This window comes from Thalassophryne amazonica, chromosome 12 (assembly GCF_902500255.1).
Source record: "Thalassophryne amazonica chromosome 12, fThaAma1.1, whole genome shotgun sequence".
NCBI lineage: Eukaryota > Metazoa > Chordata > Actinopteri > Batrachoidiformes > Batrachoididae > Thalassophryne > Thalassophryne amazonica.
Window position 1 is genome coordinate 83,053,283 of NC_047114.1, and position 22,835 is coordinate 83,076,117.

General features: G+C 39.4%; 2 protein-coding genes across 6 annotated transcripts in view; both read right to left on the minus strand.

Moving 5' to 3' along the window:
• arhgef18a (rho/rac guanine nucleotide exchange factor (GEF) 18a) overlaps positions 1-8,473 on the minus strand; it is a 60,399-nt gene extending 51,926 nt beyond the window's left edge. For all 4 annotated transcript variants that reach the window (XM_034182457.1, XM_034182459.1, XM_034182456.1 and 1 more), the window contains exon 1: positions 8,320-8,473. The gene's annotated coding sequence lies outside the window, so the exon portion shown is untranslated. The remainder of the gene's footprint in view (positions 1-8,319) is intronic.
• Positions 8,474-14,142: 5,669 nt separating this feature from the next.
• The window catches only part of insra (insulin receptor a), a 105,359-nt gene continuing 96,666 nt past the window's right edge, over positions 14,143-22,835 (minus strand). The window contains exons 14-21 of one of the 2 annotated variants that reach the window (XM_034182384.1): positions 21,370-21,469; positions 21,192-21,259; positions 19,527-19,756; positions 19,172-19,282; positions 18,283-18,442; positions 17,709-17,838; positions 17,199-17,333; positions 14,143-15,697 (exon numbers count right to left, since the gene is read on the minus strand). In XM_034182384.1, coding sequence (XP_034038275.1) covers positions 15,340-15,697; positions 17,199-17,333; positions 17,709-17,838; positions 18,283-18,442; positions 19,172-19,282; positions 19,527-19,756; positions 21,192-21,259; positions 21,370-21,469 — 1,292 coding nt within the window. In that variant the 3' untranslated portion in view covers positions 14,143-15,339. The remainder of the gene's footprint in view (positions 15,698-17,198; positions 17,334-17,708; positions 17,839-18,282; positions 18,443-19,171; positions 19,283-19,526; positions 19,757-21,191; positions 21,260-21,369; positions 21,470-22,835) is intronic. The other variant, XM_034182385.1, reaches the window with a different exon arrangement.

A 22,835-nucleotide genomic window follows, 5' to 3' on the forward strand; every position in this document is an offset into this window, starting at 1 on the left:
TGCCCAGAAGAGTGCAGTCCTAGGAACAGCTAAGGTACCGCGCCGAACCCTTGAGGAACACACATATTAGGGTATAACACACACACACACACACACACACACACACACACACACACACACACACACACACAGGAAACTAATGACACTGGATGCTTTTAGGCCACAGCCTGAATGGATTTGTGGCCAAGTCTGACAGGAAGCAAAAGTACATCCCAGTTTCTGCTCCATGGCCTGTAGTGACCACTCTTGCTGTGCCTACAGTATGTGTGAGCAGTCTGACATTTTCAATATTTTGCACGTTATGCCTGAACCTGAATAAAGAGCAACAGCAGCATAGCATGTGATCTATCAGACAGATGGAAAAAAATGGCTCTAATGTGGGTACCAATGCACATTGACTGAAAAAACAAACAAAAAAAATAAAAGAAAAACACACGAACCCAAAACCTTAATATCCGAATTCCGAACACAGCACACATATGTTAAAAAAAAAAAAAAAAAGGGGGGGGGGCCCACACCTAAACTCCTTATGGTTTAGCCATTTCAGAATTCTGGCAGCTACACGCCATCTCCACAATCAGACACACCTACAACATACACATTACTGCTTGACTAATACAAAACAAAACAAAAAAACAAAGTCACACATGTAGAACTATCATGCAAACCTTTGGCTCACCTGTTCAACACACAGCAGTGCTTCCTGCAGAATAAAGGACTTACAATCCCCAATTTCACTGTTCTATGGTGTGAAACAGTCTTTAAAACTAGAGATCCATGAGCATACACACAAAAAGCAAATTTCTTCTTTGTCCTGAACATGGACCTTAATGATGGAGTTTTGGTGTCATATCTTAGCAGACAACAGACAGGATAAGAAATGCTTACGAACGGAAATTTGTAATGAAGGCAAGACATGGAAGACATTTACAAAGAGGGTTTACATCAGACACCCCATGATGAAACCTCACCGAGCTGATACAGTTGCCAACACACACACACACTTTGACTAGATTTGTCTCTTTGATCAAACAGTCGGATAACGTGAGAGATTGTAATAGTTAGTTTAGGGCTATTAAGAGACAACTCATCAAGTGCAAACACATCTGCGTTATGTCTACTACAAAAATTCCAGAAGTCTGCAGACCCAGAAGTGGACAGAACCTACTCTTGATCTGATTGGTACAGTGATCAGCCTACTGAGGCACTGGCACTTGGCTGTGGAGGGACAAATACATTTGATAATGTCAGATATCCACATCAATGAGCATACAATGAAGCTCAGATTAACTAGGCTTCAAAATCTGACCATTTCACAAGAGACTGGATGCCTTTGGTACCAAATCTCCCTAGAGAACCCTTGGGTACCACTGGAATCCTTTGCTTCAAATGACTGGTTACATAGGGAGGCTCAGATGAGATGTAAAACTACCTAAACTATGAGGGAATATCAGCTATGACACTACAGCAATGTAGAGTCGTTCCCCATGCATGAGCCAACATGTAGGTGGCCTCAGTGCTGAAGATTTCAGGGAAGACCCACATACAGCATCACTGCAGCAGATAATATGACTACTATCAGAAGTTAGGGATGTACTTGTGGTCTGCCTGGCTATCACTCAGGGCTTCTGTAGCATGGAGGATATGGTAACACGGGGCACCAGCATGTGCTCCCAGATCTAATTGGTTATAAAGCCATTATTACTCTATGCAGTTAATCATAAAAATCATACCACCTGGTACATTTTGTGGTGACAAAAAGTCAGCAGCACACACAAAGCACGCACAAACAAAGTAAACTTTATAGCACCTTTTGCATGAGAAAACAGCCAACCAGAGCCACATCATTTTGTTTTACTGGAACCTCATGGGATGTAATGAGCCATGTTGTGGAGGTATGGTACAGCCCCTTTTCTTAAACGACAGCCACACCTCAACTGATTCACCCACACAGGGTGTAACAGGAACAGAGACGCTGTTCTCCTTGGAAGAAACAAAACAAGATCAGCAAGTCTACCAAGCACAAGACATAAAGACAGGTGAAATGACTGGTAAATGACGTGTTTGTTAAATAGAGTTTCACTTGGGGCAGCAATAATGATTTATGGATGATGGTGGCGATGTTGCATGACAACACAAGGGAAAGTAGCTAAACTGTCATAACTATCATCGATGGCTAGCAGTATTAGCCAGAAGAGCCTATAAAAGCTGATGGATATAATGAAAGAAGTGAGCCACATTTCTTCTGCAATACCTGAAGCCTGGACTCTGAACTTGTTGAAAATGATCAGTTCGTCAAAAACAGAAAAGCCCCATCACTACCAACAACATGTCTGACCTTCACATGCTCCTTTATAATACACCAACATTGAGATAGTTTTATTAATTAACTGCAGTGCTGTTGGCAATACTGTAACATGAAGTTCAGCAAATTTTTGATTTTTTTTAAACTTCTACGAATGAGGTAATGTTTTTGCACTCTGTTAGTTTGTTAGCACCAGTACTCAACAACTTGTGAGCCAAATATAAAAAAAAGTCCAAAAAAAGACATTAGATTTTTAGACAATTCTGGATAATAGCCAGGCAGGTTAAATCATCAACTTGTGCTTTTTTGCTTTCTAGTGTCAATTAATCTCCACATTACTATTTTGATAAATCTCTTAAGAGTTTCTCAAACTGTAGTAATAGCAGTAACAGTGGTACCTCAGGTATTCCTTGTGGCAATCCAAATATTACAAAGTATCTGCAGAGATAAACTAAACCACTAAATACAATTAATCATAATAATATTGGTTTGTGTCTAGTAAATAGCTGTCAATCCTTTCTGACAATGTTTTTCAGTCACAATTTAAAATTTGAATCAATGTATCTATGTTACATATACTTAGTTCTGAATGAATGACACTTATTTCAAACAAAGGAATGGAAGGTTTTAGTTATGCTCATAGACAAATCAACAGCAGGGCTGCGCAATATGTACCTGCAGTAATTCTTAATGTAGGTTGTTCAGTTGCAGTGAGATCTGGATGTTTAGTTTTATCAAAAGGTCATTTGAGAACCATAAAATATTAATACCCGCCAAAGTTCTTAGAGTCCAAACTGACATCATTGATTGGAAAGAGGGAGAAGCAGCAGGTCCATAAAAAAAAAAAAAAAAATTGATTCAGTTTTTTGCTTGAAAAGTCAATTAAGTGATTACTTTATGCATTTTTGTACTCAAAAGATGGTTCATGAGAGATTTCCCAGACTGATATGTCTATATGCATTACATTTAAAAGTAGTTAGACACAAGACAGTTCTTTACAGAACTCTGATCAAGAATGATAAGACAAATTACTACAACTGATATCAAAGAACATGAAGACTATGATGAGTGGAATGAGGTACAAAATAAACTACTGTGTGAGCTAAATGCATACGATGATATACGTATTGTTCCATCCGAAAGCAGAGAATAAACTAGAAAGAGCACCACTTTACAAAAGTACAAATAAAATGGAAACCAATGAAAAGACATTCTAAAAATAAGAATTAAAAGTCACACAAAAGCTAATAAATTCTTCCTTAACCTTCAGATTATGCCATGTTAAAAAAAAAAAAAAAAAAAAAAAAAAAAAAATCAACCGAGGTCTCCGAACTAACCATTTTGTATTTGCTTCATACCTTATGTAAATACTCTCATTGTAACCAACGACTACTGTGGAAAATTATTCGGTACTTTAACGTTTCCCATAATGCCCCTGGCGGCGTCCTGTGCTTCCCAGAATGCACCGCGATGCCAGCAGAGTTCCGCCGTCGCACAGCGCATGTAAACAATGACTAACAAAGACGTGAATGGCGTTGATCCAGCGAATTCAGGGGTGATTATGATGATGACATGTTCTCCCAAGTTGAGAGGGTTATCCAGAAGAGGTGTAGCACCTGTGATGAACTTCTGCCGTCCACCAATGTTGTCTTGTTGTCCATACTTCACAACGTTTGTTTACATTGTGCCCTGAACTGGAACTTTGCTGAAACCGATCTCTCGTGTGAGTCACGGACGCGAGACAGCACGAGATTCACAACTGCGAAACACCAAATTGGCTTGTATCTTTATGTTTTGAGATATGGACTTAAAAAAAACACAAACAAAAACAAAACAAAACCACAGGACATGTTGTGGCCTTAATAAATGTGTTGAAAAGAATACCCAAAGACATCATGTACAGTGAGCATCCCTCTGGGAAGAGATCTGTTGGTGATCTCCTGCTACGCTACAAGGATTTCAGTCAGCGTGATCTGAAGGCTCTGGACATCAACACAGAGATCTGGGAGGACTTAGCAGCTAACGCCTGAGACACAAGAGGGTAGGATTTGGACTCTGGCCAAAGAAAAGAGAGCTAGGGGGCACTGCAGTGCGTGTGCAACCCAACAGTACAGTCCATCTGTCTTCATTTTAATTGGTTTGGTTTAGTGAGCGTTTCATCGTTTCTGGTTTTTATTTATTTATTTTTACGTCTGTGTGCGAGTGAAATGTGCTGTCAAATGTCCATTCTCTCAGACACATGTTGGACAAGCTGGAGGGATGGGTTAAATGGAAACCTTGCATTAAAGACACTTGCCTTCTCACCTTTACGGAAACACGGTTGGGTGAGTTGGATTGGGATGAGGGGTTAAATATAAGTGGGTTTGGAAGCCCAATCCATCTGAACTGAGACCGAATATCACCAGGAAACGCCGCAGAGGAGATGTGTGCCTCCTGGTTAGAGAATGAATATGCACTTCAGACACTGAATTGCTTACAGTGTCTCTCCGTCCATTTCATTTACCCGCTGAGTTTCAACAGATGTTTTCCACACTTGTGTAGGCACCCAAGTTTATCTTTGGAGATTTTAACCACTGCGTTTTTGATAAAACTCTTAGATCATATGAACAGTATGTAACCTGTGCTACCATGCAGAAGGATACTGTTATTGATCGTTGCATTGGATTGGTAAATGGAGTGCAGAGATCCAGGCCCATGCAGTCTCTTGGTCCTTCTGACCACAACAGCATGTTTTAAATGCCTGTGTATCAACCCACCTTTAGGCGTCTGGATCGGGAGGAGAAGACTGTAAAAAATCTGGTCACATGACAGCATATCCTCCCACCAGGAGTGCTTTAATTATACTGAGTGGCAATGTTTCTATGATGCTTGCGGTGACATTAATGAATTAGTCGATACAGTGTCCGCGTATATACGGTATATCTTTTTGTGTTGATGTAGTTATCCCAACAAAAAAGGTAGATATTTATCCAAATAACAAACCATGGGTAACAACTAAAAACTGTTATCAACAAAAATAAAGAAAAAAAAAAAGACGTTTTATTGTGGGGACCCTTTGGGGACAAAAGCAGTTTCCAGAGGTAAAAAAAAAAAAAATGAAATAATGAAGACAAAAATTCAGTACAAAGATAAAATTGAAAATCAATACACTAACAGGAATCTAAAGGCAGCCTGGCAAGGAATGTAGGGGTTGTCAATCCAGTCCTCAGGGAACCCTGAATCTGCACATTTTCCATCTCACCCTGCTCTACCACAAGCTGATTAGCCAATTCAGGTGTCTATTAGGAGTTGATTGGCTGTGCACCTGAGGTATCAAATCAGCTTGTGGCAGAGCAGGGAGAGATGGAAAATGTGCAGGTTCAGGGGACCGGATTGAGAACCCTGGAACCAGACATCAGGGTGACTGGTGTGGATGATGCCAACTTGCCAGTTGTTTTTAAATGATTTTTTTTTCCAGATTTGAAAGGCCCCTGTCAGGTGAAGCCTCTAAGTTAACAGATTCACTGACACCTCAAAATGACAGATATCCTAGAAACAGGTTCCAACCCTACTTAAGAAAATAAAAATAGGGGAGGCTGCTGGCCCTGACGCTATATGGGGGCACACACTGCGCTTTTGCGCCGACCAGCTTGGTGAAATCTTCACAATTCTTTTTCTAAAGTGTGTAGATAGTGGTCAGATAGTCTACCTACTGTAAGGAAAAAAAAATAATACCCATCCCTAAATCAAAAAACCCCAAAGAGTTAGACAAATACAGGCCAATCACACTTACGTCTCTGGTAATGAAAAGCTTTGAAAAAATTTTGAAGGATGAAATTTTGTCAGTAACATTAGATAAATTGGATCCATTGCAAGTTGCCTATCAAGCAGGTCAGGAAATGTGTTTGAATTTTTTTTTTTGCAAAGTTCCATAACTCATTACTTTTGAGCTATAGATGCTAGAACATTACACAGACACATCTATGCTATTAGATGTCGCTAACCTCTAAAAACAGTTGGCCTACAGTTGCATATTTACTAATTTATGGCATGCTGAAGTTTGTACTTGGTTTATTTTGTGCTTTGGAGCTCACTTCATCACTCACACTATGACACATCAGACCTTTATCATCAACAACATATTATAGTACTTAATTTCCCAGCAACTAGATGCATGTTTGAAAGAAATCCAAATTTCTGATTTATAAGACAAAAAAAAAAAAAAATTAAAAACACAGAATAGATGAAAAGTTACACAATGACCAGCTAATAAATGGAACAAGATCACAGGCCAGAGACCGAGACAAGGAACAGAGGGACATGGCCAAATAAACAAAATGTGTGCACGAAACAAAAGTCATGGCAGAAGAAATTACCCAAAGACAATTACCCAAACCTATGAAAACCATCTTTGAAGCGTTACTAAATATAGTTTGTTTGACAGTACAAACTTAATACACACACACCATGAATATTTCAAAAGTAATAACTTCTGGAACTTGCAAATTTTTCAGGAACACTCGTTTAGGGCTACAGTCCCTTTTTTAACGATTTCATATCTCAGTAACTGAAACGAATAAGCCAAAAATTTTGCACACTAGTCGGTGGGTATAATGACATTATTTATGTGAAGTATGAAGCAAATCTACACTCGTCAATCAGGAAAAGTTTTAAATATCAGTTTCCTTGACATGGAATTACCCCAGCCAAGTTACCCTTCCACTAAATGAAACATCTGTTGCTTTTGTTACATGTCTAAAATGAGCCATTTTAGGGCACACTGTGCTTCTAACAAGGGTTTGTGCAAGTTTATAAGTAAAAGTCTGAAGACTTTGAGGATGTTTAACACAAAACTAGGGGTGCCATTAACAACTGTTATGGATTATTCTTGATTAATTAATTAGTCATTTGGTCAGTTAAATAAATAAATAGGTGAAAAATTTTTGATTAGTGTTTCCCAAAGCTCAAGATTATGTCATCAAATGTCATGTTTGGTCTATAGCCCAAAGATTATTTAGTTTACTGTCAGGAGCAAGGAACACAATAAAAAAAACAAAAAAAAAAACAGAAAATATTCACATTCAACAGACTGAAATCAGAAAATTTGAACATCTTATTAAAAAGTGACTTCAAATGATTAATTAATTTAATAATTCATTAATCACTGCAATTCCACATGAAACAGCCCCATTGTTTCACTGGAAGTGGTAAACAACCAAGTCTATATTATGACCCCTTTAAATGACAGTGGGAGAAAGAAAGAGTTCTTCTCATCCTGCACAAATGTATTATGTTAGATAGGTTTTCCCTTTGTTTCGCACAAATGTTTATGATATAAAACCTGAGTGGGTGATTCCCAAGTACATTCTTAAATGCTTCAAGGAAAGACTGCATCTCAAAATTACCTACCACCTGGAAAACTACACTACCTGCAAATAAAGCAATTAATTCGACTTCGATGTCTATGAAGATTCCATGTTTATTTATAGATGTCATGTCGATTGCATTCATTTTTAAAAGCCTCAAGTTATTTCGATAACAGTCAGCTGTTATTGTAGGGAATGTGACGAATATCCAGATTATAGATCGGGGTTCATGAGACTCGGAAAAAAAACAAACAAAAAGAGTGTCACATTAAATCCGTAGCAACTCCCGACCCGTAATATGATTTGGAATTTGACGGCTGTAAAATACGTGTTAAGCTACAGGTGAGTAGCTAAGTTAGCTCCACTTAGCAACTAATCTCTCAGAGAAAAGTCTAAATTAAATAAATAAAACAAATAAAAGAGGCCTTAACATCAAGGCCATATCAAAAAATAAATAAATAAAATAAACCCGTGTTGCTTAACTTTTTGTTTTGTTTTTATCATCGCTACCTGTGTTTTGTACAGCTAGCTTGGGCTAACAGCTAAATGCTAACTCGCTGCTAGCTAGGCTTTATGAACGTTTTATTTTGCCAACATTTCTGTAGCTTTTCTCTCCTTTTAATTTAGGAACCACACAAAAGAAACCCCAAAGGGACAGTTTCTTCTTACCTGCTGTTGAAAAGCAGCAGCACAGAAACGTTGACGGGCACTTTATTTTATTTCCAGTCAGAGGTGGAAAATTAACCTGCTCATAATAAGTTCACTTACTAATGATGAAAACGAAGATGACTCATGAGGAAGAACAAGTGCACAAATAAGAATTTTTTTTCTCCCCCAGAAGAGGAAATCCCTGCCCTCTTTGGCTCAACCCTCCTCTGAAAACATTGTGGGAATAATGCAGATTTTGTAAAGTACACGAAACATAATTTGAATTATTCGTGTGTTTGCCTCGTTACACAAATTCAAAGGGTCGTGTGATAATAAGATGAGAAAGTTTCTTTTTATTATGAGGTGCTCAGTCATAATTACACGACTTTCTTAGAGTTCTGAAAAAATTCTTAGACAATATTTTAATTGTGAAAATGTTTTTAAACAAGCTCATTTAACCAAAATTGCATTAAATCATTTTTTTGCAGGCTTATGTGGACCTGTGCTATGGGTTTTTGAACACTACTGCTATTAAATAATTGAAAAATCTAATAGATTACAATTTGTTCATGTAATGGGGATCTTCTTCACAGACTAAGGTTAATTATGGAGTTCCACAAGGTTCTGTGCTAGGACCAATTTTATTCACTTTATACATGTTTTCCTTAGGCAGTATTATTAGACGGCATTGCTTAAATTTTCATTGTTACGTAGATGATACCCAGCTTTATCTATCCATGAAGCCAGAGGACACACACCAATTAGCTAAACTGCAGGATTGTCTTACAGACATAAAGACATGGATGACCTCTAATTTCCTGCTTTTAAACTCAGATAAAACTGAAGTTATTGTACTTGGCCCCACAAATCTTAGAAACATGGTGTCTAACCAGATCCTTACTCTGGATGGCATTACCCTGACCTCTAGTAATACTGTGAGAAATCTTGGAGTCATTTTTGATCAGGATATGTCATTCAATGCGCATATTAAACAAATATGTAGGACTGCTTTTTTGCATTTGCGCAATATCTCTAAAATTTAGAAAGGTCTTGTCTCAGAGTGATGCTGAAAAACTAATTCATGCATTTATTTCCTCTAGGCTGGACTATTGTAATTCATTATTATCAGGTTGTCCTAAAAGTTCCCTGAAAAGCCTTCAGTTAATTCAAAATGCTGCAGCTAGAGTACTGACAGGGACTAGAAGGAGAGAGCATATCTCACCCATATTGGCCTCTCTTCATTGGCTTCCTGTTAATTCTAGAATAGAATTTAAAATTCTTCTTCTTACTTATAAGGTTTTGAATAATCAGGCAGTGGGCTGGCCTCGACTGGCCCGGACGCTCAGCTTCTGCATGATGATTGGATGATCTGTCTGAGGCGGAATCCCTTTTTGATTGACAGCGAAATGAGCAAATCAGCGATCTTTTGGTGTAAACATCCGTGGGAGCATTTTCATTGTGTTCTGAGCTGAACCCGAGACTTTCCTAAACCTCGTAGTGGCATTTTCTTTGTTAAAAATGACTACTGACAAATCGAGCTTCTATTTCTGGTGGGGGTTTTTTTGTAGCTGCTTGTGTTTGGAGACTGACTTCTATCACTCTGACTTCTATCGCAGTTTCTGTCCCTACCGAGCAGCGGGTGCTGCTGAGCTCCTCCACCGTCACAAAGCGCTCACAGGCGGATACACTTCACACTAGCCTCGCGTCAGGCCCAGCTAGCGAGCTAGCTAGGTAGCAAGCTGCACATAATGGCAGACAATTTGAATGTTGTGGACTGGATTTTGGCGAAGCCATTTGATAGTCTTCCTTACGAAGAAAAACTTAAACAGCAGGGCAGATCAACTCCTCAGATAATTTGGTGCAAAAGGTGGGGAAAAGTAGCTCAGCTCTCAATGGTTTGCAGGCCAAAGTTAAAACAATAGCCCCCAGTGCAATGTTTGTGCATTGCTATGCACACATATTGCTGTTATGTTGTGGATTTCTGTGTTCATTTTGGAGATTAAGTATTGTATTTAATTTTGATTACAACTTTATTTTTCTGTAAGATAACGTGAATGTCATTTGATTCTATTTTGTATTTGGATATTGAACATTTTGCACACCATTGCACATCTGAAAGAAATTAAACTATTTAACGTGTTTACTATAAATGCAGTCTCCTGCCTGCTGATGTTACTTTCAAATAGTTAAATTAATGAGCCATACTTATACATCACTCTGTATGTAGAAGTTAATTAAAACATATTTATGAGTTTGCTACACCTTTAAGGTTAAAAATAAGAATGACACCTGTCTGATGTAAGATAATTACAAATAATGCTAATGACTGTGGGTATGTTACACACATAACAGTGTAGCCTATGGAATAATGAGGCATCTGGTGCTGAGGTGATGGTAGGGGGGCCCCCAAATGAAATTCTGCTTAAGGCCCCATAAAGGCTTGGGCCGGCCCTGTCTCAGACGATCTTGGAGGTGAACATGCTGGATGTGGAGGTCCTGGGCTGGTGTGGTTACACGTGGTCTGCGGTTGTGAGGCTGGTTGGATGTACTGCCAAATTCTCTGAAACGCCTTTGGAGACGGCTTATGGTAGAGAAATGAAGATTCAGTACATGAGCAACAGCTCTGGTTGACATTCCTGCTGTCAGCATGCCAATTGCACGCTCCCTCAAATCTTGCGACATCTGTGGCATTGTGCTGTGTGATAAAACTGCACCTTTCAGAGTGGCCTTTTATTGTGGGCAGTCTAAGGCACACCTGTGCACTAATCATGGTGTCTAATCAGCATCTTGATATGGCACACCTGTGAGGTGGGATGGATTATCTCAGCAAAGGAGAAGTGCTCACTATCACAGATTTAGACTGGTTTGTGAACAATATTTGAGGGAAATGGTGATATTGTGTATGTGGAAAAAGTTTTAGATCTTTGAGTTCATCGCATACAAAATGGGAGCAAAACCAAAAATGTTGCGTTTATATTTTTGTTGAGTATAGCTGTATAACCAGTTTTTCATGATTTCTTCACATCTGCAAGGCATTAATTTTGTTGGTTTGGAAACAAGATTTTGCTCGTTTACTAGTGTGCTTGGGGTCATTGTCTTGTTGAAACACCCATTTCAAGGGCATGTCCTCTTCAGCATAAGGCAACATGACCTCTTCACGTATTTTGACACATCCAAATTGATCCATGATACCTGGTATGCGATATATAGGCCCAACACCATAGTAGGAGAAACATGCCCATATTATGATGCTTGCACCACCATGCTTCACTGTCTTCACTGTGAATTGTGGCTTGAATTTAGAGTTTGGGGGTCGTCTCACAAACTGTCTGCGGCCCTTGGACCCAAAACAACATTTTGCTCTCATCAGTCCACAAAATATTCCTCCATTTCTCTTTAGGCCAGTTGATGTGTTCTTTGGCAAATTGTAACCTCTTCTGCACATCTTTTATTTAACAGAGGGACTTTGCGGGGGATTCTTGCAAATAAATTAGCTTCACACAGGCGTCTTCTAAGTGTCACAGCACTTACAGGTAACTCCAGACTGTCTTTGATCATCCTGGGGCTGATCAATAGGGTGAACCTTTGCCATTCTGGTTATTCCTCTATCCATTTTGATGGTTGTTTCCATTTTCTTCCACGCGTCTGTTTTTTTGTCCATTTTAAAGCATTGGAGATCATTGTAGATGAACAGCCTATAATTTTTTGCACCTGCATTTAAGTTTTCCCCTCTCCAATCAACTTTTTAATCAAACTATGCTGTTCTTCTGAACATCTTGAACGTCCCATTTTCCTCAGGCTTTGAAAGAGAAAAGCATGTTCAACAGGTGCTGGCGTCATCCTTAAATATGGGGACACCTGATTCACACCTGTTTGTTCCACAAAACTGACAAACTCACTGACTGAATGCCACACTACTATTATTGTGAACACCCCAATTTCTATTTTTTTTTTTTACTAATAGCCCAATTTCATAGCCTTAAGAGTGTGCATATCATGAATGCTTGGTCTTGTTGGATTTGTGAGAATCTACTGGTATCTTGTTTCCCATGTAACAATAAGAAATATACTCAAAACCTGGATTAATCTTTTTAGTCACATAGCACTATTATTCTGAACACTACTGTATATTGCGACACGTCATTCAATATATTTGGTCCAAAATGCATGTGTGGGCAGTCATACACTGAAGACCTGGTGCCATTTTAAATGAGGCTATGTGCCTTACTTTCAGATTTTCCTAAGCTTTGGAAAAGGCTAAAGGCCCAGTCACACGGCGATCGGTGAACAAAGGAATAAAGTCCAGAAGTCAGAAAACATCGAGAAAAAGTGGATGAATGAGCCGACGCTTCTCCCATCATCGAAAAGCCTGTAAGTGCAGACCGCATAAAAGAACAAAAGAAAACCGAAACTACTTTTGCGCACACACACTCATCTTCAACCGCTTAGTCCAATCAATGCTCGCAGGTGGCTGGAGCCTATCCCAGCAGTCATAGAGCGCGAGGCGGGGTACACCCAGGAAAGGACGGCAGTCTGTCGTAGGGCCAGAGACAGATAAACAAACACATTCACACCCACTCACACACCTATGGACAATATAAAGATTCCAATCCACCTAACCCATGTCTTTGGATGTGGGAGGAAACTGGAGCACCTGGGAGGAAACCCACGCAAAAACAGGGAGAACATGCAACCTCGACACAAAGGCCACAGGCGGGAACTGAACCCATGACCTTGTCACTGTGAGGCAACAGTGCTAACCACTAAGCCACCGTGCTGCCAGAAAACCGAAACTAACAAAAGAAAAACGAAGCGAACGGCAACCTTGACGCTTTGCAGCTGCGAGAGCTAGATGTCTTGACAACAGGTTTGTCAACATGTATACGCACATGCACGTTGCAGCCAGAGATGGCTGCAACGTGCATAAATAGTTAAAGAAGGTGTTCAAATGTTCTTGACACTATTCTTTCTGTATGAAAATGTTGCTTTGTGTCCCACACATGGACGAGTCACGTTCAGCTCATCTGATCTTTAGTCATTGATCTGTTCAGATATCATCAATGTTCGTGCAAGACGTCGGACTTGGGAGGTTGGACGAAGTTGGACGACAATCAAACGGAATGCTGATGGTACATGAACTACGCAAACAAAGAGGAACAGTCAAGACAGAAAGCAAAACGGAATGCTTGAATGGATGTTGTCAGGAATCATTTACATTTTTCAACAGTTTGAAAATTCTGACGAAGCGCCGCCAGCTACAGAAACGAAGCTGGGAATGATTAAACAATGTCTCCGAAAGTCAACGCAAGCCCAGATTTCTTGTTTCGTTTTGGCTTTGGTGTCCTTTGTTAGTGCCGTGTGACTGGGGTTTAAGATTTAACACACACACACACACCTCAAAATGAGTACATGTGATGAATTTAAATGCTTAAAAATTAACAATCCACCCCAATCAGCTGTCACAACTGAAACATTGTCAATTAAATTGGACTTTTGTTCTGCCACTTTTTTGTGTCCATTACAGTGAAGTATTGTCCAGTAGATGGCACTATTGCACCGCAGTGGTGTTCTTTGGAAGTTTATGAGAGCCACAGCTGATATTTGGCACATCCTCTTTTTACATGCACGCACACACACACACGCATCAAAGTCCTTATCACAAGGTGAAATGCTTTTGTTGCCTTGAATTTAACTGGTTGTATAACTGGAAGTATTAGCGCAAAACATAAATCCCAGTCAGTCTTAATTTTCAGGAAACTGGCCCATATGCAGAAATGTACATTTTTATCTGGAGTGTGATTACAAACTGAGAAATGACACAGCCACCGCTGGGACTCTCATGAATGCATCTTGCTGCAATATTTACAGCACTAAGTTTTATTTGATCTCGATATGATGGGCAGACATTTCAAGCTGAAGACACCAAATGATCCTCCTCCCGGGCATCGTATAGCAAAAAAGATCAAGTGCTTGTTTGTTGATCATGAGTCCAAAATGCAAATTAGTATGATTTTTCTGGATTAGAAAACAAAAACGTAAGACACTAAACATGTAAAAACATTTTCTATGACAGAAAATACCTCAAGAATGACAGCATGTCAATTATTTACAGAAACAATAATATATTTATACTTTTATATATATATATATATATATATATATATATATATATATAAAATCTTCTATACCCACTAAAATATACCAAAGAAGCAGCTATTGGTCAATCTGAGGAACTCGTTCACCATCACCATGTTTTTGAAAACATTTTAAATATCCTTCAGCTGTATATGTGAAAACTCCAAAAGAAGGAAAACAAAAACAGACATGTAAATAAATTAAAAAAAAAACTGAACCAAGCAACAAAAATCCCATGTTTATCCTGTGTGCCATTATGGAATACTGCAGAGTTTGAGGAGGTAAGCCACTTCAACCAGCTTCTCCAGCGGATTAAAGTTTGTTCGAGTTCCAAGACTTTCAGTTTGTCGTTCTTTTACCACGTGAGCAGCCAGATTCAGACACAGTTCCACGATGTGTGTTGTTGGCAGCAGACAAACTAGAAGGGCACTTTTCCCAAAAACAAAAAACAATGTAGCAACCCAGAAATTAACTCTCTTGATGCCGCCTGGGAGGGGGACAGAGTCTGGACACAGGAAGGGACAGTGAGTGAGTTTAGCAGCCTTCTTGTTTGTAAAGTTTGTTTCACAGTTGATTCCATTATTCACTCAGGCTTCGCACAATGTTGGCAACATATATACAGTATATAAACTACAATCGTGAACAAAAGAGAGACGCAGGAGGTTTCGTCCTTAAATACAAAAAAAAAAAAAGTGTCTTCTGGTGTCCATTTGTGGACTGACTGTAGTGTTGTTTTGAGTGTGTTTGTGTGGCATCTGAGGAGAAAAATAAGGTCCTGAGATATGCACTGAGGAGCCTCTGAAGAGACGATGATAAAAGTGTGATCTCTATAAAAAAAGAAGACAAAAACAAAAATAGAGTTAAATCTATAGGATCTACATGTGCATTTGGGATGTAGACAGTATGTTAGGAGGGGCTGGACCGTGGTAGGCCAAGTATTCGTCCATTGGTCTTTCCCCCGTTCATGTGCGTGAACGAGAGGTGGTGCTCTTCATAACTGCCCCTCAGGCCCACCGAGGGGGACTCATCCCTTTCCAAACACTGCTCCCTTTGGGAGTAGGACGACGGGTCCAGAGGGATGCTCTCCATGTTTTCCATGTCCAGGTCAAAGTCTTCGCTCTCAGGGGGTTTGTTCTCTTCACTGTAAAAGAAGGAGACCTCCTGGAAGGAAGGATGCAGGTCCTCTCGCAGCATCTCAATGATCTCCTGGAAGGGGGGCCGCATCTTGGGGTTGTACTGCCAGCACATCTGCATCAGGTTGTGTCTACATGAGGACAAAACAAGAATGAGCTCACACTGCTGCAAAATAATGATGTCAAACTGCTGGTTTGTTCAACAAGCTGATTTATTTAATACTAATACTCATTTTCAGCATGTACCCTCTAAATTGCAATGAGCGAATAAACAGTCTGTCCAATAAGAACTTGGACAGTTAGCAATTTTGTGTCTGTCTATCACCATAATCTGAAATAAAACTTTTAGTGTTGATGTATAGCTTTAATTTAGGAACTTTAACAAAACATATCACATTAATCATTTAGGAATTCCAGCTATTTTTGCAATTAGTTCCTCCATTTTCAGATCTCATAAGTAATTGGACAAACAAAATATAAGGGTTATTTTTTATCTTTAGATGAGTCAGGATACATTAACATTTCCATGGATACCAATCATGAAAAATATAAACACTATGGTATTGTACAGTAAACCTGTATGGAATATGCAGTTCTCAAAAAACTGAGTGATCATGAAAGAAGGAGACTAGTGAGGGAAGCCACAAAGATACCCAGGACAACTCTGAAAGAGTTACAGGCTTCTGTGGCTGTGAACAGAGAAACTATGCATAGGTGCAACTTGCACTCTGCACAGTTGCACCTATGCACACTTGCAATATGGGGCCATTTGTGTTGGTGCTTATCTTTGGATTCTGTAGCATAAATCCAAGCCAATCCAATCCACTTTATTTATATAGCACATTTAAACAACAGAACAGTTTCCAAAGTGCTGCACATAAAAATATTTATACAAACTATACAAAACAATAAACCAACTCAGATACTAATAAATAAACATAAAGACAATAAAACAATAAATAAATAAAACACTGGGCCAAAGACAACAGAAGATCATACAACTCATAAAGCAGATGAGAGTCTATGACTTCCCGTAGAATGGACACCAGTCTGATGCAGGTTACTTCCCTGGCCAACGCCGGTATCCACTGACAGCTGGGTGGACTGAGACCATGTAAATTAAGTGTCTTGTCCAAGGACACAGAAAGGCAGCATGAGCAGCATTCGAACCCAGATCTACAGATTGGCAGACCAGTTCCTTCTCCACCTGCTCTACATATATCTACAGAGAAGGATTTTCTGAAGGAGATGTGAATGTGGAAGTTTGCCAGAAGGCTCATGTGACACTCAAACCTAGATCTGATCCATTTCCTTGTATGAAAATCCTTCTCTGCTTTACTCCATCAAGAAGCTGTGATTGGTGATGCAACAGACAAACTACTACCCCGACCCCAATCGAACCAGTCACGTTTTCCGTCTCTCTCAACCTGCGGATTCGAAGTTACATTTGGTTTTAAATAAACTTGTCCAACAGTTCCTTTCATTATCCAAAGCCTCTGTGTGGCAACAGCTTCTTATCTTGTTAAGAAAATGAAAACACTGCTGCTCCCCTGAAATTATGCAGGTACAACAATTTAAGTCTTGTTTGACATGTTGTATCACCAGCACAACACAGCTTGCTGTTGCACTCACAGCCTGTCAGCACAGTTGTCTGGCCGGTCCAGGTAGCCTCCATCCATGACAAACTTGAGAACCTGCTCATTGGACAGGCCCTGGTACGGCTGTTCGGCTAGCGTGCTGATCTCCCACAGAACAACCCCGAAGGACCTGGAAAACAGGCAGACGATTGAAAACAACACGCAGAGAATAAAGGTCAGACCAATTAGATCCCTGATGGACAAAACGTGTCTGGAAACACACGAGGCTTCAGCAGTTCTGGGAAACAGCAGAGGATCATAAGATCAGATGAAGGCAGGCTGGTTACCAACATGGACAAATAATAATCGTGCAAATCCCAAGATAATACAAATTGCACATTTTTATTTTGTATAGAAATAAAAAAATACCTCATTGCTTCCTTCTTCTGATCATTTTTAAAATTCCTGTTTATCCATTCATATGCCATCACTACAAGTATTAGCTTTCAAATGCGCGCACGCACGCACACACACACAGACACACACACACACACGAAAAACTAACCAGCAGTCTGAGTGTGCTGTAAAGACGCCGTCCTTCAGAGATTCAGGTGCCATCCACCGAACGGGAAGCAGACCCTTCCCTCCCTTCCTGTAGTAGTCGGTCTCATAGATGTCCCTCGTCATGCCAAAGTCTGATTAGTGGAAGGGGAAAAAGAAAAAAAGAAAAAATGAAAATCATGAAAAAGCCAACATCTTTGAAGTTCTCTACAGTTCACGTGGCTTAAATTGCTGTTGAGGTTTCCTGTTTTTTTTTTTTTTTGTGCATGATAGAGTGCAAGCTTGAAGTTGATGTCCAAGATGTAGCTGCACAAAAAGTAAGCAGCAACATCATTTTGCAAGAACATATATACATACATATACACATATACATACATATGTATACATACACATATACATACATATACACATATACATACATATACACATATACATACATATGTATACATACACATATACATACATATACACATATACATACATATACACATATATATATATATATGTGTGTGTGTGTGTATAAAATTTTTGCCTATGAATAAAATGTCCATCTTAAACTACCACCTGTTGGATCTTACCTCCTATTTTGACGGTAAGATCGTGAGCCACCATGCAGTTCCTGGCTGCCAGGTCTCTGTGCACAAACTTCTTGGCGTTGAGGTAAGCCATACCGTCTGCGATCTCAGCAGCCATTTGTATCATCTCCTTCAGCGTTGGCGGTGGACGCCCAGGGTTGTTCTGAGGAGTGTAAGACACATTTTTAATGTAGGATCTGATGGTCTGGTGAGTCAAGATTTCTTCTAGTCACCAAATACAAATTAGTGTCTTGCTCCAAAAATGCAAAACAACACAGACTTTAATAAACGATCAATCAGGCTAATTATTAAAAAAAGTGAGTCCATTTCATACTACTGCCACGTTTCCTCTGGACTTACCGCAGTAATCACTTTTGTTGAACAACACATTGACCCAAAAATAATTGCGATAAATTGTCATATTCAGTCCATTTTATGCCAGTGATATAACAACGTAAGAGCCATGAACCCAGCTGGTTTTCTGCATCATGTCTGTTAACATATTGTGACATTATTATGGAAACAAACACGCATATAAAAACAAAGGTCGTACGATAAACTGATAATGTAGTTATCGCAGCAGGCCCAATTTTTAGCCATTTGAAGACCAATAAACAGTGTTTGAACTTGTACATTGTAGTCATGTTTTACTCTGCAAAAAAATAAGAAACTGTTGAGATTTTCCACACCAAGAAGAAAAATGTTGTTATAAAAAGACAAATAAATCATAAAGGCAAAAAATTTCATTATTATTATATTATTATTATGCACATACAGTTTTAAATATGCAGTTCAAAATATGTGGAGTTCAGCCTAACAAACAGGGAGTGGCGCTAAGGCTACAAAAGCCCTTCACTTGTCTCTAATTGTGTTTGGACAGCATGATTATTACCTCAGCATCGGGTCGGAGAGAGCGCAGGTAACTCTTCAGGTCTCCGTGCGTCATCAGCTCCATCACCACCAGGGTTGGCTGGCCCTTTGACACGACACCCAGCAGACGGACCTGTGACACAAGGAGGAAGGATGTGACCCCATAATCCAACAGTGTGAACGAGTCTGGTCACAGAATGTTGCCACAGATTTATACAGTATTAACCATAAACCCAGTGTTGACATTCTACCTTGGCTGTGAACAACCATAAGGAAAAAATTCACGTGTCTATTAAAGTGTTGTAACGCTGAGTGCTCTATCACGGCTTGATAAATATTACAACATCATGTGTGTGTGTTTTTGGGTTCCTCCTTACCACATGGTGACAGCTGAAAGCTTTCATGACCGAGGCCTCGTTCAGGAACTCAATTCTTTCCCTCAGGCTGGCCGACTCATTGACCGTTTTCACCGCCACGCGTGTTTCTGCCTCGCCCTTGACGATGTCCTTGGAGATTCCCTCGTAGACCATGCCAAAGGAACCCTGACCCAACTCCCTCAAAATAACAATCTTCTCCCTGGGCACCTCCCACTCATCTTCCTCGTACACTGTTGACACATTTCATGGTTTTATTACACACATCTTACAATGATGATGTTTCTATGCATAAAGAAACCAGGCTAATAAAGGGGGAGGGGCATGTTATTGTGCTGTAAAAGTCTAAATATGCAGGTGATTTGTTTCAGTTTTCTATCCAACCATCAAGTTCACATTTTTAAAAAACAGATTAAGCACATACTAAGAATTACACTTCAAAATTACATTAAAAAGCTGCAGATTACTGACAAAACACAGGAAAGATGGGACATTAGGTGCACACAAAGGTGATAAACAACAACAACAACAAGTGACATCAGAGTTATCTGGATTATCCGTTATGAGTCAAAAATCTCACTTTAATGTGGCATTTATTTCCGTTTTAATTTCTGTCCCATTTCCTACTGCATGCAAAAGAATTACTTTTAAGCAATATAAGTAACTGCCTTCCAATACTGATTGGATGACTGGTTGATTGATTGAGGAGTTTGCTGTATCCCAGTAGGGATGACATCACAGCAGGCACCACCCTCACGTGGTTTCCAACTGCGTCACTGTTTGCAAAGTGAACAGAGTTTTAATTCTGCTACAAACCATGATGGGAGATCTTCTACAGGATGGGACCACCTGCAGATCCAGGTGCAGATTAATGTCACACCAAGGACAGAGCGGAAAGGAGGAAGATTAAATGGATTTGATCACTTGAAGTGGAGGACAACGACTCTAAACACTGAGCTTATGATCTGCCCTATCCAAGGTTTCATTTACAGCCAGGTCCATAAGACAAGTCAGGGAATGGATCCATGAATGTTTTAATGTATTAATGACAAATCAGTCATTAATACATACAAACAGCATGGTAAGTCTGTCTGGAGTAGACAGTTCTCAAAAACCGAGTGATGGTACAAGAAGGAAATGAGAGAGGGAAGCCACCAAGGCAGAAACGACTACTTTCTAGGCTAGGAGTTCTAGGCTTCTGTGGATGTAACTGGAAAAAATGTGCAGAGTGCAACTTTTATCTGTTGCACCACCAATTATGGAGCTTCCTGGTGGAGTAGGACAGAGAAAGGTTTTTTTTTTTTGGAAACAAAGAAAATATGAAATTTCAACTACAGTTTGCCAGAAGGCACATGGAAGGCTTAAGCCTCTATGAAAATGGAGGGACCGTGATTCCTAAATGATTGTGATATTTTTGTTAATACTCCTGAATTAAAGCTAAAAGTCTACACTTCAAGCACATCTTGGTTGTTTCATTCCACCTCCACTGTGGCGGCGTACAGCAGGCAAAATTCCCAAAAAGGTCATTGTCCAAATACTTCTGGACCCAGACGTACGTTAGTATTTGTGTCTCAACTCATTTGTACGTAGCAGCTGGCAGTAAATGAGAGGCAGTGCTACAATTTATAGCCACATTCACATTATTGATCAAGTGTCTTAACCTCTTACCGTCATTAGCACTGAGGTACTCTGGGTTGGACGAGGCGTAGATAGGACCGCTCGGGCCTTGCGTTTGTCTTTTGAAAAGAAGAAGACAACAAAAAAAGAAGCATATATGAATAAAACCGAGAAAATAGAAGACAACATCCACAACGTCGAACTGAATATGGAAAAATAAAGTGCGTACTTCTTCTTGAGCATGATGAATCCTGCCACAGCCACAAAAAGCAGGAGGACAATGCAGATGACGGGTCCAATCACGATCTTCAGCATGTTTAAAGGATCTCCTGTTAGAAACACATGTTTCAGATGAAGCATAACAGGTTTTTATGAAACCCATTCATCAAATGGCTACTGATCACGTGCTTCCAGGAGCACATTTTGATGGTGAGGACAACAACTCAGCTGACACCTGCTTCCCATTATGATCAACATTTATTTATCTCCATTTATACTTATTTTCAGCTGGATTTGAAAATTCTTTCACAAATAAATGAACATAAATACAACGTGAAATGGTTGACAGCTACAGAAAATAAACTGGGATTTAAAAAAAAAAGTAATTAAAGCTCGTTATTGCTACTTCAACCACCAATGAATACTGCTTTTCATCAAAGCAGAGCAGGTAATGTTAAAATTAATGCCCTTTGCCCCAGTCATATGTTACTCTCTGAGCAGTATCTGAAGAAGTTATCACAATTTGTGTTAACTGGAGAGATTTTGACAGATGCAGAGGAAGAAATCTATTAAACTCTGATCTGGTGCAGGAAACAAACTGGACTCAAAGTTACTGTATGTAAGATTTCTGGGCATTTATTAGCAGAAATGGAATATAGCATTCATAACCATCCGTTCATTTGTGTGTAATTAGCGTGCAACAATGAACCTCTGTGTTTTCATATGCTTAGAATGCGCCCTTCATATTTACACGGAATGGGCCCATCATGGAGGCCGCCATGTTGTGCTGCCATGTTGATACAATAACCCAAACAGGACATATTTGCTCAACCTTTTGCATTTTGTGGCACAGCTGAAAAACTGACGATGGGATAATGACAATGAAGAAAAGAGGAATCAGTGGTTGCTCCCCTTCTGGTTGCTGCCACAGGCTACCAACTTTGAGAACTCTTATTGTGAAATGGAGAACCCATTGTGAAATGGAAAATCATACAGATTGTTTATCACAACAGAAGGCAAGGTAGCATGAATCCCCGCTGCCAAAGAAGTTAAAATGTGAAGCCAAACAAAACTGTGAATGGTGACATTATAATGCAATTTGCAACCTCACCACAAGATGACACTAAATCCAACACACTGTAGCTTTAAGTTAACCAGAAAAACTGTAATCCAAGGATCCCTGCTAGTTTTGAGTGCATTTTCTGAAATTCCACACCAAAATATAAACACTAACCAGCTTACCCTTACAACAGCTTAACAATGTGACACACTGCATATATCATGCGTGGTACTTGTAAATGACCTTTCGTATACCAGACAATTTTTAAAAATGTGTTGTTGTTTTTCATGTTAATTAATTTAATCTTTAAGGCCAGGTTATTATTTCTTCAGTTACAAACAGATATTAAATTTGCTGCCTTTATTTGTATATGTATTGAATATTTTTGTGTTGTCTTTTATAGTTTCATGCAGTTT